General features: G+C 42.0%; 2 protein-coding genes across 2 annotated transcripts; both read right to left on the bottom strand.

The window, feature by feature from the left end:
• Nucleotides 1–3,827: 3,827 nt before the first annotated feature.
• Nucleotides 3,828–11,050, bottom strand: LOC124187082. The gene is made up of 8 exons (XM_046579334.1): nt 10,873–11,050; nt 10,064–10,222; nt 9,411–9,664; nt 8,497–9,268; nt 6,694–6,861; nt 5,347–5,609; nt 5,026–5,280; nt 3,828–4,928 (listed from the first exon to the last, which is right to left on the bottom strand). Exons 1-8 carry the CDS (start codon nt 10,892–10,894, stop codon nt 4,395–4,397), a joined length of 2,427 nt encoding a protein of 808 aa, XP_046435290.1. The 5' UTR covers nt 10,895–11,050; the 3' UTR covers nt 3,828–4,394.
• Nucleotides 11,051–12,984: 1,934 nt separating this feature from the next.
• Nucleotides 12,985–14,895, bottom strand: LOC124187122. Its single transcript, XM_046579384.1, has 3 exons — nt 14,548–14,895; nt 13,951–14,333; nt 12,985–13,740 (listed from the first exon to the last, which is right to left on the bottom strand). Exons 1-3 carry the CDS (start codon nt 14,884–14,886, stop codon nt 13,386–13,388), a joined length of 1,077 nt encoding a protein of 358 aa, XP_046435340.1. The 5' UTR covers nt 14,887–14,895; the 3' UTR covers nt 12,985–13,385.
• Between the last annotated feature and the right edge of the window lie 1,744 nt (nt 14,896–16,639).

The raw sequence follows: 16,639 nt of genomic DNA, 5'->3' as shown, positions 1-16,639 counted from the left end.
TTTTGATGACTACATCGATTGTAATTGTGCGTGGAATTAAACGCGTGTCAATCGATTCGATTGTTCAGTGACACATCCGTGGGTTATAACCGTCGAATAATTGTTTTCGACGTTTCATTCATGATCATCTCTGAATCTTTTGTTGTCTCCCTTTTTATTTCTTACTCTTTTCCTTTATTTCTTCGCTTTGCGATCCGACCATCCGATTATTCAACGTTACATGCATGATATAACACGCGCGGTTATAACGTAACATTCCGATTTGGGACGAGCGTAATTTGTACTCATTCAGTCACTGACCCAAGTATCACGGAACAAAAGCCTTTTGAAATTCGTTTGAAACAGTTGTAGAAAAAAATTTGATTCGACGGTTGAAATTGAATTTGCGTCAAGGTAACGCACGGTTATATTCAGCGGTTTTAGATCCTCGTTAGGGTGTTTGAGAAAAAAATTATTTGCGGTTTTTACCGTGGATTTTTTATATTTTTTTTCAAATTTTTTCGAATTTATCAATTATTATTTCTTATATATGGTGTCTGCCTTGTGCAGCTTTCTCCAGCGATGCGGAATTTCACATTTTCTTAACACGGGGTAGAAACAAGTTATAAAAAAAACATTAAATTCGTTGAATTTAAATCGATGATCCAGATCTTCAAGTTGAAAATTTTCGATTTCAAGTTTACTTCTAGCTCGATTAGAATTGTGTATGTTGTATTCGGCTTGATTGGCTCGAGGTAAAAATTTTTGGTTTCGGTCGAAAATCACTTTTCTTAATTTCCATGAATCTTTACGTTCTCGAAATCTCTGTGATCCGAAAAACAGGTTTTTAGAAAAATGAAACGGCTCGATGAAAAAATCTGTCATGCTTACAACTTTTTTCCTACCAATCACTTTTTCTCCATAAACAATTATATTTTTTTCAGTTTACATATTTATTAAAAATAAAAATGTGTATATTTTCCGATCTTGAGAACATCTTTTTTCTAATTTTTATTCCACAAATTTTTCACTTGACTGCCAAGTCTCATCAGTTTCAAATTTTTCACTCTTCCCTTTTCAATATGTTGGAAAGTATCGCTGAAAATCTGTTTCACCGGCTTGTTTCTTCTACTTTTTTTTTTTTTTAAATATCTCCGTCAATCGGTTTCATCGAGGATTTCCGGGCTGTACATCACGCGCCTCGATAAATATATTCCGGAACGGAGAAAATGAATCGATGCAGTGTCGAGATAAGAATGGCTGGAAGGAGTCACGAACGGAATCGAAAGCGTCAATTTAAGTTTGAAGATCCTTTGCACCTCGGTTTAGATCGGCGCTCGGGTGCCGTTTGCTTCCGCTTTTGCATCGAGCGAACAAGCGATTCACTTTCTCCAAGGAGCGGAGGGTTTAGGTCGTCGGTATCTGGTTCGGATCGCTTTTTTAATCGCATTTTTATTTCGAACCCGAAGCCGCCAGAACGTCGAGCCGATCGAGAATCGTGACGGTAAGAACATCGGAGATTTATTTCTCCGTCTTTCTCTTTCCGAAGATGTCGGTGCGAAATTCTCCAAATAGATTGAAGACTGCGGATAAAAAGGGAGGAAATCGTGCCAGACAAACTTACTTCACACAAGGACGAATTTTGATTGAACTTGATCGGAAATTGACGGCGTCGCGACGCATCGTGGTTATCGGGGATCTGCCGTGTACGCTTTTTGCGATGATCAGCCAGGCGGCAAATTCGGGGATGAAAAGCGGGAAAATATAAACCCCTGAGGCGTCGGGGTGAAAAGTTTACCGGATGAAAAATACGCGTTAAAAATATACAAGGAACGAGAAGCTTATCAGAAATTCATTTACACGTGATAGTCGAGTCAAAGTAGATTTGAAAAAAAAAAAAAAAATATATCAAATCATTTTTCACCCATCGTTAGCAGTTTTTGAAGAAAATGCAAGAAGCGTCAAATTTTAGTGTTTTCTTGAAACACCGGCTATGCGGATTAAAAATGACTTCAGATTTGACTTCCTGAGTGTAAAAAATCCTTGTGCACAAAAGTCCAGCAATATCCCAAATATTTTCAATTCAGACCTATTTTTACCGGACTAGTAACGGATGGTGGAAGCATTGGGATCCTGAGAATCGTTTTGTATCCGTATTATTCGAGCAGGACTCGCGAAGCAAGGACGAAAACTGACGCACAGAAAATTGGATCGGAGGACGAAGCTTCGAGACGGCAATGCAGATGGTACAGATACATAAAACATGTAATGCCCGATGCATAATGCATCGCTACGATCGTCTCTCGGTCTCTTTGAGGCGGAAGGCCGGCTTCTAATAGCGCGGCCGAACTTTTACCGCGTTTGTAATTCGCGCCGCGTGTCCGCGTAATATTTTAAAATTGGATATGACGGGACGAAATGAGCGCGTAATTTGAATCCGCTGATAGATTCCGTGCGGAAGATTGTTCGACGTGTGTACGAATTAGGTATGAAAATATTTTTACACACCCGTAGTTATAATATTTCAGACCAATTCATCACGCAGTTGCTGCAGCACTCCGGACTTGTACCGTATGATAATAATTCGACCTATCGGCTTTGATAAATCACCGGTGTTATTAGACTGGCGATAATCGCAGCGATCTATTCAAATTGCCGCTTCTAAACATTGCGAAACTCTCGCGAAGCGTTTTCTACGCAAATGGATTGTTGCTCGTTTATTTGAAGGGAAAAGTGTTCTCTTCTCAATTTCATCGAGTATGCCGCAATTGTTCGATCTGCTCATCGAATGAAACGAGAGTCAATATCTTTTTTATCCTTATTTTTTATCCTCAAATTCATCACTCGCGATCATCGTATCCAGGATGCTGTGTACAGGAATTGATATTCTTAAACGCCCAAGGTTAATGGCACCGGAATTATTGGCATTGACTTTATTGACCCATCGAAGATATCCTGATGCTTACGATCCTTGGATCAGCAGCGGGTATATCGAGTCTAAAAAATGGTGAGACGGAGTATTACGTCCTATTAAATTGATCGCGTGAGGCGATGAGAAAATCAATTCGGACGTGACTCCGTGCGCTTTTTACAATACGTCGCTGTGTACACACCGATTGCACGCATCGTGTAATATTAGCAGGTGTCGATACGTGAGAAAATTCCTATTCATGTTTATTCGTACGGCCGGCAATTGCCAATCGAATCTATTATCATAGAAACTCGTAAGTCTCATAACTTTACTCGTTCTATGAAAACACGCGATGTATTTTACTCGCTCTATTTGGATTTGATAATTTAACGATGAAATTTCATCAGCAAATCAAGTCTTCGTCGATGAAGAATAGATCAACTGATTTTAGTATGAACATCTTTTTAATGCGACTATAATTACAAAATGTTCAATGCATGAATTTTAATTTGACATTTCGTACGAAAGTTGAAATTATTGAATGTTGAGGCTTGAAACAAGGACTTTAACCACTCGAGAACACACCAATTTTTTTCGTCATGGATAATATTCGGTGTCAAAATGACCTTGTTCCAGTTTTGTTGTGTTATCAGTTCAAATTTACGAATCTAATCTATTTGAAAAAATTCAGAAGTATACCTTCACTATCGTAGAATGCGATAGTGTGGCTAAAGGTATACATATAAGGAAAGGAAAATATTTACTCATATCCAACAAAAAAAATATACTTCATCAGTACCGAGGTCAAGAAACCATTATTCGTTACAAGTATAAGTCCTAGATATGAAGAAAAAAAAAGAAAAGAAAAAGGTACCGGTCAGGATGACCCGACATGTTATAGGAGGGGCAATTTTATTTTTAGTAAAAATACTTGTGCAGGTGAAATAAAATATATTATATACGATGAAAGCATGTATACAGTAATAATAACAGATTACGGAATAATTTATCAGATATGAATAAACTTCTTGAATAAATATCATAAAACACAAGACTATCATATAACAAATAACAACGAATATTGGTATGAAATAATTTTGCATTGAAGAAGAATCGTTTCTTATTATTCGACGAAAAATTACCAGAATGCGAATTCGACTCTGAAACTTATCGTTGAACACATAAATATATTCAATTTTCTTGTATATATATATATACGTACATCTCTTTTTTTTTTTCTTTTTTTTTTCGTTATTTTCAAATTTCATTTTATATCGATAAAAAATATTTCAAACGCAACAGTTAAATGTACAACGGTAAAGATTAACACAACACGAATAATGTATATATAAGAGAAACACGTAACTAAAACCCGATACAGCTGCTCGGATGAAAATAATAATAAATCCCACAAGAAACGTCTATTCTTCGATATGGTCAAAGCGTGATTTTGTCAAAACTTTGAAAAACGCGGGGTACGTATGAACAGGCCAATCGGTGTTTTCTATTTGAGGAAGTACTTGCACTTCTCGTGAACCTTTTCTAAAAGAGCGGTGGACAATTTGTCACGCATGTATTCCGGAGTGTGGTTATTTTCCACGGACATCGTTGCGACTGTGACACCATCCGAGATGTGTTTATCGTCCATGGTTGTTGCCGGGGCGATCCAGAGAGCCATGAAGAAACCGTAGAGCTCGTGAGTCTTGAGCTCGTTTCGAAGCCATTCGATCGAAAGTTCGTCACGAATTTTTTCGGGGATCGAAGACAGTCTGGAAATGAACTCCGTGTGGTAGGACTCGAGTAGATCTTCGAGACTTTCTTCTATCACCACGTGCTTTACGCTTGTGTGGAGAAAGTAGAGGACGTCGATAGCCACCGAGGCGAATCTCGCCCCCTGAAAGTCCAAAAGTCGAACCTCGGACACCGATTGATCTTCATCGTCACCGTCGTCATTATTCTTCTTGTACTTGAAGAGCAGATTAGTTATCCAGCAATCGCCTGCACACATCACGGCAAACTTCTTCGGCTTTATCACCTCCTGGAAATACGAAATGGAATTTACACTTCCGTTTGGTCTGTTTTTTCTTTTTTTTTTTTTTTTTCTTAACCTACTCCGGTTCTACCTATAAACTGACCTTCAGTATGTTGTACATCTTCTCGGACTTGTCCTCGAAGTAGGCCATTTCCTTGGCGTGATCGTCTTCGGGTGTGGCGCTGACCTTCAGGTAGAATATCATGAGATTTGGAAGAGCGGTTATCATGGATTTTATACCCTCGTGATCCTTGTCCGCCGGGAATAGCACCTCTTTGATCTCGCTACGTATTTTAGCGTATTTTTCCGGCTCGTTGTACTCCAAGTTTAGAGAGGCGGCGTGGAATTGAGCTAGGGCCTGTAAAAATTACGAATGCCTTTGTTGTGTGCAAAGAGAAAATTTTAAGCGAATCGCGCGTCTCACCTTCATCACGAGCTTCGCGTGCTCGATATCGAGACCCTGTTTCTTGTCGAGCATCTTGAAGCCCTGGTGCTTCAAGTCCTCCAGTATTATCAGTTCATCGTCAGCGTGAAGACAGTGCGGTATCAGCTTCTGATCCTGGCCAAGTAGTTGAGATAACGCCTTGTAAGCTCTCGCCTCGTTCGAAAATATCTCGAAACTCTTGAATACCATCTGATGACACTTGTTGTCCAGGATTTTCTTCGTGACCAGGCTTATTTCGTAGGCTACAAAAATCGGCGTCGATTTTACTTGTTATTGCAATCCGGAACATATAAGGGGTACAAAGAATGGGAAATCCCAAATTATCCGTTCGGAAATGTTTCTCAGGTTATGAGAACGCGGCTCCAGCGATTCGTGACTGAATAACCGGGGGTCGAAAAATTATATTTCGTGCATTCGGTTTTTTATCTCAATACTCGACGCACGGATCATTGTGAAAAAAATCATTGGCATTTATTACAAAAAGACTTCTCGCGTAAATCAGTTTGGCTACTCCCGAGGTCCGGAGAAAACGTATGAAAGTTGAAAATCGTTGTATTTCGAAATCCAATCCATGTAAAAAAAACCCTTCTTTTTGTCATTCCATTGCTATTCGACCCCCAGGAAATATTTCAGATTTTCGCCAGTTGCGCGCCACGTTAAAAATGATAACTTTTACACTCATTTGCCATTCTTTTACTATTATCGATCATATCTTGAGTAAAATTTGCCTCCATAAATTTCCTTTTCAAATAATAATATACCTAATATCCGTTGCTTCGAGTTGATGAAATGCCTCACTTCAGGGCTAAGAATAATAAATCATAACAATTTTTTTACCCCACGGAATGGCGTAAGGGGGTTATCGAGTTAGTAACCGCTGGAAACATGTTCTTATGACTTAACCCCAGTCACTTACAGTTATGGAAACTTCCACATCACTTACACGGGGTTACTCAAACCCCAGCCACCCTTGGAACGTTGTTACTGTACACAAGTTTACGTTATGCACAGTCACGAGTCGAACAAAATTCGGAGACAAAATTTAACGATTCAGAAATTCAACTTCGATCTTAGTTTTAGTAAAAAACGACGGAGGATGCGGGAGAAATTCTCGAGGCAGAAAAAGTAAAACGACACGCAATACGTACACGGGGTCTCTGGGACCCCAAAGTGTTTTCAATCATTCTTCATGTCGCTCGCACAAACAACCCTGATTCAAGCGCGCTGACTTTAAAATTTTACGATAAACTCGGCTCTGGGGTCGACCCAACCCCGTGTGAATGACCAGGGTTATGAAATTGAGGTTGCGTTTTTAAGCCTACTCACGTGAACCATCGCCGCGTTTTCCTTTCGCGGAAATTCTCTTTACCATCGACATGAAATTGATACCAAACCCACAAGCCGGAGTCTCATTGACCGCGGTCAGTTCGAGGCATGAATCCTTTTCCCATTTTCGCAGTACTTGTTGCAAAATCTCAAGTTCCACAGTCTTGGCTGAAACGATTTGTTATCGATGATATTTTTCTCATTCACATTCCAAATTACAGTATTACCTGATTTCTCCGGCTGTTCCACAATCCTGTTTCGCATCTTTTCGACATTCTGCTCCAGCGAATTCATTTTTTCCTCAATTTCGTTGCTTTGACTGACTTGATTTAGAGCGATCGAATAGCTGAATATTTATTCTCAACCGAGTCAAGGGGTTAAAATTACTGAGCTGAATTCAATATCGGGTTAATGTTAAAATTTTTGTTAAAAATTGTGCTGACTAACACGTGTCTCGATTGCTAACCACTTGAACGTTAGCCGGCGTGCAAGCTACTACCTCAAGGTATTAAAATTTCGGATATTTATCTCCACGACCTTTACGTTCGATTTGTTGTCAAACCGATTATCTGGAAACGTTTGCTCAGCCAAACTGGCACGCTTCTACAAATCAACGATGTACACAATGCGTTGTATCCGGCGGTCAAGTCCGCTTACCGCTGGCCGAAATCCACTGATTGTAAACTAAACAATACAATACAAATAAAATCTGATTTTAAAGCACGAAATGTGTTATCGTAAATTGATGTTGTCCGAAAATTTTTTGAGCAATTTTATTCGCATCAAATTTTATTCGTCACGTCGCTTGCGTCGAATCGTTGCCCCCCTTTTGTTTTTTCTTCTCTTTGAAAATTCGAATTAACATTCGATTTTGCGCCTTTGGCGAGCAACCGATCGTACATCGACGCGCCGGTGTTGCGTAAGCCGCGTAAAAAGGGGCTGCTACCGCACTTCATATATTGAGTAACCGCGAGTAATTAGAACGTTCAAATGAATTGCTCTTTGAGGTATTAATTTTCGACTTATCGTAGGGTCAAATTAGGGCAAAAGAACTCACCTGCGCAACTATGGAAAATCCGATAGTAGAAATTGCAGATTGCAGAGACGGTGACGTTCTGGTCACGCTTATATACTCGCTGCTTTTCGAACGAGCAACTGTCCTATTATATGCACGGGCGTAGTTCTGATCGTCATTTAGATCTCACGTAGTCAGTTACGCGATTAGATGCGCCTTGAAACCTGTAGAGATAAGTTTTGTCGTTCATCGACCCGTAATCCATGAAAATCGATAATTTTGCAGTATCGGACTCGGTGCGAGAGTGCGATTCACTCGAATTCAACGATCGGGATCAGAAGAAGTGGTTACAGAATCACGGGACTTCGGCCAATGGTCGGGAACGAAAATTCAATCTATTACAAGTCAATTTATTACAACATATATTTATTCATTTCAATTCCTCAGGTAAAAGATTAAACTGCAGGAATCGTGGGTGGAAGAAGAGAATATTTGTCATATCGCGATCCATTGCTCCTCTGAAATTTGCCTCGGCGATGAAAGGACCAACTTTAGTCGGTTCGCCGGTTCAAAGACTCAAAGACCAAGAAATCGTTCCGTTTGCTTTCAAAGTTTTCCAATTACTTGATCAGCGTCTCTTTTCCATTCCCACTGTAATCGCATTTATCGTCAGTTTCCATCCACCGTCAAACCGTCAGAATTGTTTAAGAAGACACCGGTGACCACCACCACCATTTCCAAAATACCACATCACGTGATCCGTCACACCGTAGTAGTTCCGCTTCCCTAAATGTACCTACGTACATAATGAACAAGTATGCAGTTGAGCCTCTCGGCGACTTTGGGCTTGACCTGAACCTTCCTGCTCATGAACTCCTTCATGAAATCCATGGTGACCTGGTCCATATCAACGGTGTCCTGTTCCTCGGCAAGAATCGCTTGGATGATCCAGCATGCGGTGAATATTCCGTACTTGGCACATTTCCTGAGCTCACCGTTGAACCAATCGATACTGAGTCGTCGGCGGGCTTCGAGTGGCGCGGAGTTTCTTTCGAGGGCCTCGGCGAAGGCGGAATGGTAGGCGCGGACAAGGTCGTCGTAGTTTTCCTCGATAACGGATGACTTCGGACTGGAGTAAACGAAGTAGTGAAAATCAACGGCCGGTGAAACATGCCGAGTTATTTGAAAGTCGATGAGCTTCACGTCCACCACTCTACCGGCATTGTCATGCTTGAACATGATGTTGTTGTTCCAGCAGTCGCCGTGAGTCAACACGTCGAACTCGCCCCGACCAGGGACCACCAGCTCCTGCATCTCCGAGTAGACGTTCTCGCCGAAGCTCTTCAGGAACCGGATGCCGACCTCAAGCTCCTCGCTCTTCGGCTCGATCGAATCCAGCTGAGTCACCGCTATCTTCGTGCAATCGTTTATCGACACTCCCAGACTGGGCATCTTGTCCTGAGGGAAAACCGCCTCCGTAAGCGGTCTCACCAGCTCCTCGAACCCCCGAGGATTTCGCAGCTTCAGCGCCAGGCTCGAAGCGTGCAGCTTACCCAGGATCTGAAAACAGTTCGGTGTTAACCAATTTCGGATCACAGCGAGAGCGAGAGCTTTATAATTCGGAGGAGCTCGACCGGGTCGTCCGAATTTTCACGGACCGTAAACCGGACTCCAAACATGACCGATCATTCGTCGCACTTACTCTGACAGTGGCCAAGCTGTGATCGAGGTCGAGAAGTTCTCGCCGCTCCAGGACCGAGTATCCGAGATGTTTCAGATCCTCCATTACGATTTTGTCTCCGTCGGCGTGGATGAAAATAGGTCCAAAGTCACCGAGGAGAGGTAGAAGTCGCTCGTAGAAGTAACTCTCGTTCTTGAACAATTCGGCTGTCCTAAATATCGGTGTGATTTCCCGATGATGGGGAAGGTACTTGGTCACTATCGACTTGGCGTAGCCTTGCGGAAAGTTGACCAAAAATTGAATAAAAAAGAAAAAAGAAAGACAAATAACGTTATGACGAAGCGTCGAATGTTATTCCCGTAACGAGACAATCAGCGCTCTTAATCTACCAGAGAGCAGAGATAGTGTATCGTCAAGGTGTTTGCTTTTAATTTTTAACGCACAAAATCGATTGATTTCGTGCAAAGTAGGTATATATCTGAGAAATTATAAAAAATTTTTAATCGCTAATCGTTAATACGATCATTTTGATATTCTCTAATCGTCGTACGGACGCAATTAGTCCTGAACCAATTTCACCGACTCATTTCCCGTTGATTTATTGTACCCGGTGTAATTGCAGCCGAGTTGCGCAACTTGTCAAGGTGAAAGACACGACGCCCTAGATTACTGACTTGTTCCATTTCCACGCGACCCCTTCACGGTCGCTCGCATAACGACGGACATGTAGTTGTCGCCCACCTTGCACCCAGCTTCCTCTATCGCTTCCGTGATTAGCAGGCCATCGTCGTCCTCGAATCTTCTCAACAAAGGCTCAAACTGGCTTATCAGATCTGTGGAGAACCAATGAACGAGTTCACCAGGCTAGATCGGCCACGCAGCGGTACTGTCCAAACTCTCTGATCGATGAGTCAGTGATAAATAAAACATTAGGATATTTCCTTTCGCTACTTTTAACGCGACCCGAGCCTATTGCTGGAGATTACAAAAATTATTTATCCTCCGTCCTTCGTTCGAGTGTGACGAGGTCCAAGGGCAACGCTTCGAACGCGCCGTATCAAGCCGCATTGCAACTTGGTACATATCTATAATTGCATGATTGAATTTAAATGCTTAGAAAACCGTCTTTGCGCACGCCGTTCAACCGCGGTAGATAACAGCGAAGAACGATAAAGTCCGTTAATACTAACGAGCAAAACGATTTTAAATACGTCATCGAATATTTCGTCGTCCTAATACGCGGGCCTCGCGATCTCACTTCCATACCTCGACCGGAAAAGTCGGGGGAAATTGACAATCTACCAAAACCAAAATAGCTCGAGGTCGAGAGGCGGCCGATGACGATGACGATCTCTATTCGGCACAGAAGTATAATTTGAATCTCCGATTCGGGTTAGGGGGGAGGATGAAAATACTCGAAAAAGGATGAACCGCGATTCGATCGATGGGATCGGGGGTGATCGGTATGTTTGTCGCGGCGTACCTGACACAGATCGATGCTCCATTTCTGAACTGCACTAGGCCTAGGCCAGCAACCAACTGTAGCAATAACCTGACCAGAGCTTGCAATGTTAAGTGCAGCGGCGGAATTCAGGGGCTAGATAAATGTGCAGTGCGTGCACCCACGACGGCGATAGATTCATACAGAGAAGGGAGATAGAAGTGCGTCAGGTTCGAGACGTAGGTGGTTTTGTACCAGTGCGGTTCATTCCTTACCTCCCCACCAACACCACCACCACTTTTCGCCCTGTCGCGTGGCCTAGCCTAGACAATTTTATTGGCACTTGACTATGCGCGGTGCGATACTTGTCCCACAATCAAACTGCAACTCCTGCATGCACGGCTAATGTAGGAAATCGCGTTGCGCTCAAGTTAGAACAGTCAAGGTTGCAGCGCACTGCAATTGTGTTACAAGCTGCACAACTGCAACAGAGCGTCGTGACGTAATCATCCTCACTGTATATACTGCGGCACACACACCGATCTGTTATCGCCGATTACACAGGTCTGGAACCAAAAAACTGTACAGGTTATTTTTTTTTTTTATACTGTGTATTATGGAGTTTTAAATAATCAAAAAGTTTCATCACGTTAAGGTTTTTTCTCAAACTCGTGTTTGTAGTTTCGTTTAGAATGAAACTCCCGTTTAATTCGAAATCTGGTATCCTGTTGTTGATTGTAAAAATCTTATGCAAAAGTGATTTATTACTTCCATTTTATACGTATCAGAGTGAGACTTGAGAATAAATTCAAACAGGGAAAGAAAAAATGGAAAACGGAAGCGTGTTCGGAGAAGAATCAATGAGAAGGAGAAAAGGTTTCACAGGCTAAAAGAATGAACACGGAATGTTAAATACATTACATAAAGAAATTCTTCGTTTAGTTTTCATTGTAATAAAATGGTGGCTTTTTTATTATTGTTATGCTTTTTTCATGCAAACGCCTCGCATCTTGCAATAATACTGTACGCGATGGAATGAAAACGAAGTCATGTTTGGATTCAGCACACTCGAAATCATAAAATTTACCAAAAACATCTCCCGCAGCTTAAAGAGAAATATTTTTTTCCAGACCTGTGTCGCCAATTATCTATAACGCTCGCAGATCGGTTCCTGCCCGAAAAGTCAATCGACACAGATTCGTTATGGGAGTAAATTACGGGGGTGAATTATCTGCGTAATTGATAGAAGATTGTCATAACGCATCCAGCGCATCTCGGCTTTCGACTACTATCTGTCTCGAGTCGCATCATCATAGATAAGGTCATCCGTGAGTGACAAGGCTGCAATTGTCATTCGAGCGGAACTCGAGCGTGTGATTAGAAACTGAAAGTGGACGCTTAAGCGGCACGAGTCTTCCACACGCCAACGCAAACACATAATAGTTTATAATAGCGTCAAGGTTAGGATAAATTCCAACAATTTATCAGCGCGCCACTGGATGCGACTAGCCTGCACTTGCGAAGATTGGCTCTCCTTCGTTGTAGCCGATACTTAGTGAATTGGGATTGGATTTTACTCCCGAGATTTTATTACTGACAATGAGTAAACAATAAAAACAAAAAAAAAAAAAAACAAAAAACAGGAGAAGAAAAATACGTATGGAAATCTGAAAATTCCGAGGAACGTGAAAAATTGCGAGGTAATTTGCAAGGTTAAGCACACCGGCTGCTCATCGTGCGCTCGTCGAGTAAGTTAACTCGTTCAAGTTGTGCGAATTGGTGCTTGAGCGAAGCTGGCGCACCTTTTTGAGTCGGGCACCGTCCTTCCTTTCGATGCCAACTACGTAGGTATACCTCTTTACCGTCTTCGGATACGAACTCTGCGCCACGAAATGGAAGGAAATTGCTCCCGGCTCATTTTCAAACGATTCTATTCCCTCGGAAAAATCCATTGCTGTAACACACGGATACGAATATCGTTCCGCATTTTAACATCGTAAAGTTATTCAAGTCGTGTCATTTGCATCGAGGCGCAATTCTGGAATAATTCAGAGCCGATATTTCCTCACGTGCAGTCATTGGTTGAGTGGAAATCGTCGTTTAAACAATCTTGCGGGTGGTTGATAGAATAGAAATGATATCAGGTTCTGATTTTATCTGCAAATTCATTTATTACCGGCCACTATATTTTTACTTCACATCTGTACGTACGCACGTATTCATATAAATATATAGATAATACAAATATAAAAAACATACGAGATATCAATGGGGAGAGAGAAAAAATATCCATATGAGATAAGAACACGGTTTCGAAAGTGACTCGATGAGGTTGGCTAATTTTTACAAACCGAAGAAAAGAAAGAAAAAAAACAATACACAATCGAAACACGTTGAAGAAAAGAACTGCGCTGTTGGTTTACACTTCCAACAAACAAAAAAAAAGAAGGAGTTGTGCCATCGTTATCAGGATATGTTTGATACGCTCTCGAACGATGTCCGAACTATTCAAACTACCGAATATTTTCTCTCCGCACTGTACAGATCTCACGGACTTAGTATTGACCGGCCTGGAATTGTGCTGGAAGATATTTGCTAGATGGTTCCCTAACCAGGGCTCCAGAGTCTCTGGGAGCGTTGGGCTGTGGCTCAAAAATGGCGCCGGTGATCTGAGAAGACTCGGTATAAGCCTGAGTCGGTTGGCGTCTGAGGACTTCCGGTCTGTCATAGACTGGACGTTGGGCTTGAGGGACCTGGGCCCGATTTGCTGCGGTCCTTGCAGCTTCGACAACGACGGAATCAAAGTCCGAGGAAGGTCCTTGCGGCTGCTTCTGTTGTTCGGTCCTGAGGCCATCCGATGATGGAGAAGAGTATCGGTAGCCTTCGGCGGCCTTCTTCTCGGCCGCGAGTCTGAAGAAATTTAAAAAAATTGTGGTTCAGCGTGTGACCGAAAGTGGAATCTGGTCGTTGGACACCAAAGCGATGTATAAATGTGGTCTCAATCCAAAGCTATTTGATGTCGAACCTCCCAATCGGCGGTGTTTACGTTCTTTCACGAAGTGACTCCGCAACAATTTTCGTCTGTTTGAACACCGCCATTTTTCAAACTGTGGCACTCACCTGTCGGCTTCTTCCATGGCTCTGACGATGGCTTCGTTTATGGAGTAGAGGCTCTGAGCCTGGGCGCAATCGAAGTTGTACCACCAGTCACAGACCAGTTTCTCCTGGCTGAAGATGGTGCCGTTCGGGCAGAGGAAGGAGTCCTTGCGTCCACCTGACTGGCAAATGTGGAACACCTGGCACTGGGCTTCAGGGTCGGCGTAGTAGCCCGGGAACTGTTGCTGGTCGCAGGCGAAACGCGTTTCCGGTACCTCGGCCAACACTGGATAGTCCTTGCCTGGTTCTCCGGGTATTTCACCACCGGAAACTGATCCCTCATCGTCGCCGTTGTAGTTGTATCCGAAACGATCAGCTGGATTTTCTCTAGGATATCCCTCCTGCGCCTGTGTAATACAAAGATTTTAGAGAACTGTTCTTGAAGACAGTTTATCACTACTCCTCAAAGCGGAGGACTCAATGTTCACTCCAAAAGCGATTTACAAGTGACGCGAAGAAACTTTCGAAGACGTGACTCGTCGATCACACAAGGAGAATTGCGGTGGTAAAGTTGGGGAAAAAGTCGGAAGGACGTTTTGTCGAAGGAGGATGAAATCTGACCTTGGCAAGGGCGACGAAGCCGAGAATCACGAAGGTGAACCTGAGAGCCATTTTAGCAGTTCGAAACTCGATGTCGAATGAAAAGAACTGTCGGATGAAGAGCTTGTTGGGCTTCTGATGCGGTTTGTGAAAAAGTCTCGACTTATATAGCGGAGAACCGCAGCTGCGTTTTGGCGGCGTTTCTTCGGCGGTGCGATTTGGCGGATGGTGTACCCCACCATTACAGTTCTGATGCTTGTTTTTTTTTTGCTTTTTACTCTTCTTCTTCTCATCGTCCTCGTCTACTTTGTTGTCTTTTTCTCGCTGCTCCCATTTTCGGGCTTCATTAGGCATCTCCATACGCGTATCGCTTACCGGCGAAAGTGATCTGTATTCGGCAATACGCGATGGCGTAACGCGCCGCCGATGGCTCATCTTCGTCAGACTGCAAACCGATGCCTGACTTACGCTAAGACGCCTGATGTAATTTCAAGGTTCCTCCTCCTCGTTTAGTACGATGGAACAGATTCGATCTTAAATTCCTGTTATGCGAGGGAAAATTTACGCATGAAAAGTGGACGGGAATTTTCTCTCATCTACTTCATAGACGAGAGCAATTCTCTTTTGATCTTCCATTCTCAGCATCTCGCGATCACCTCTGAGAGTCAAACAAAGTCAGAGTGATTAATTCATTCCTTCTTACTTTCGTCGAAGCTGATTTGCCGGGTGGAAAATACGCTTTCTCTGTTGAGAAAAGATTCATCTGTTATAGTAATTAGAAAAATTGAGTAAAACATGTATCGTTAAAAAAAAAAAAAAAAAAACTGTTCGAATATTGTTGGAATTACGAAAAACGAGGTACGCGCAAACATTTTGCGCCATTGTCGATCCTTTTTTGGTAATTGCAACGCAAAATCAATTTGTGAGGTTTACTCTACTTTTTTAGTTAGGCAAGGCTTTAACGTCAACTTATTCTTGCACGAGCATTAAATTTTTGCAACAGTTGCAAAAAAATATGGCGACAGTGTTCGTAATGAGAAAGAATAGCAACGAATACTAGACTTCAAGGTAACAGCTAGAAAACTAATTTTCATTTTCTACCTAGAACGATATTTTCCGATTGTGGTAAAAAATGAAAATAGTTGAGGACTGAGCGGTAACCGGTACTAAAAATTTCTCTTGGTGTACGAAAAAACTTAGAATTTCCATCAAACGCGGCAATCATATCGTCCTCTGCAAGCTCAATTCTAGCCACTCCTATCAGGCTGAAGTTATTAACGTAAATGTAACGAAACCTCAGGCTAACAAATCAACATTATTAGTGAATTTAAAAATGACTTTCAAAGAACTAACTTTTCAAAATTAAACTATACAATATGTAAAGTAGCGATTTTTTCTCAAACATGCGTCTTTACAATAACGTTACTAACTTCATCCTCATCCACTCTTCTGTCACTCCAAGGATCTTTACGACTCCATTTATTATATCTTCGAACGAGACGAAATCTCTGCAGCTGTTTCCTCGTCGTTTTACACAAGTCTTATTAAAAAATTGACGATCCGAATTCACAGCGTGAATGATGAATTGTTGTAAGGATCGGTTTTCGTCGGTTCATTTTTTAACGCCCGTAAAACACCGCGAGGAAAATAACCGGCGCATACATTTGCAACGCGTTGTCAGCCCCAAGGCATAAGGCAATAATATCAGGCGTTTGTACGATGCTCGTTTAGCGATTATGAAACACGCACGTCGGTGTTAAGTAAGTGTAACGCCATTATTTCGATCGATGTTACATGTTCGCCTTCCAAACCATCCGTCTCTGTTATTGAAATCTTGAAACTAGTGTGGGATGAGAGAGCAAAAAAAGAAAAAAAAAAAAAAAAGGGAAACGGAAAGAACGCAAACGCGACTTTGAAGGAATTGGAACAAAACGGATCGATTTTTAAGCCGTTCCGCTTTTTATGGCGTCACGAAAAAAAAAAAGAAAAGAAAATAACGACAAATTTATGTAACTCTGAGAAGGATCCTCGTGCTTCTTTTTTTTTTGAAACTTTTTTATTAATTTTTTTCTTCTCCTCTCAATTTGGATAAAACTTAATTTTTACGGGTCAC

The sequence above is a fragment of the Neodiprion fabricii genome, chromosome 7, assembly GCF_021155785.1.
Source record: "Neodiprion fabricii isolate iyNeoFabr1 chromosome 7, iyNeoFabr1.1, whole genome shotgun sequence".
Taxonomy (NCBI): Eukaryota; Metazoa; Arthropoda; class Insecta; order Hymenoptera; family Diprionidae; genus Neodiprion; species Neodiprion fabricii.
This window is presented reverse-complemented; position numbering and strand designations above follow the sequence as displayed.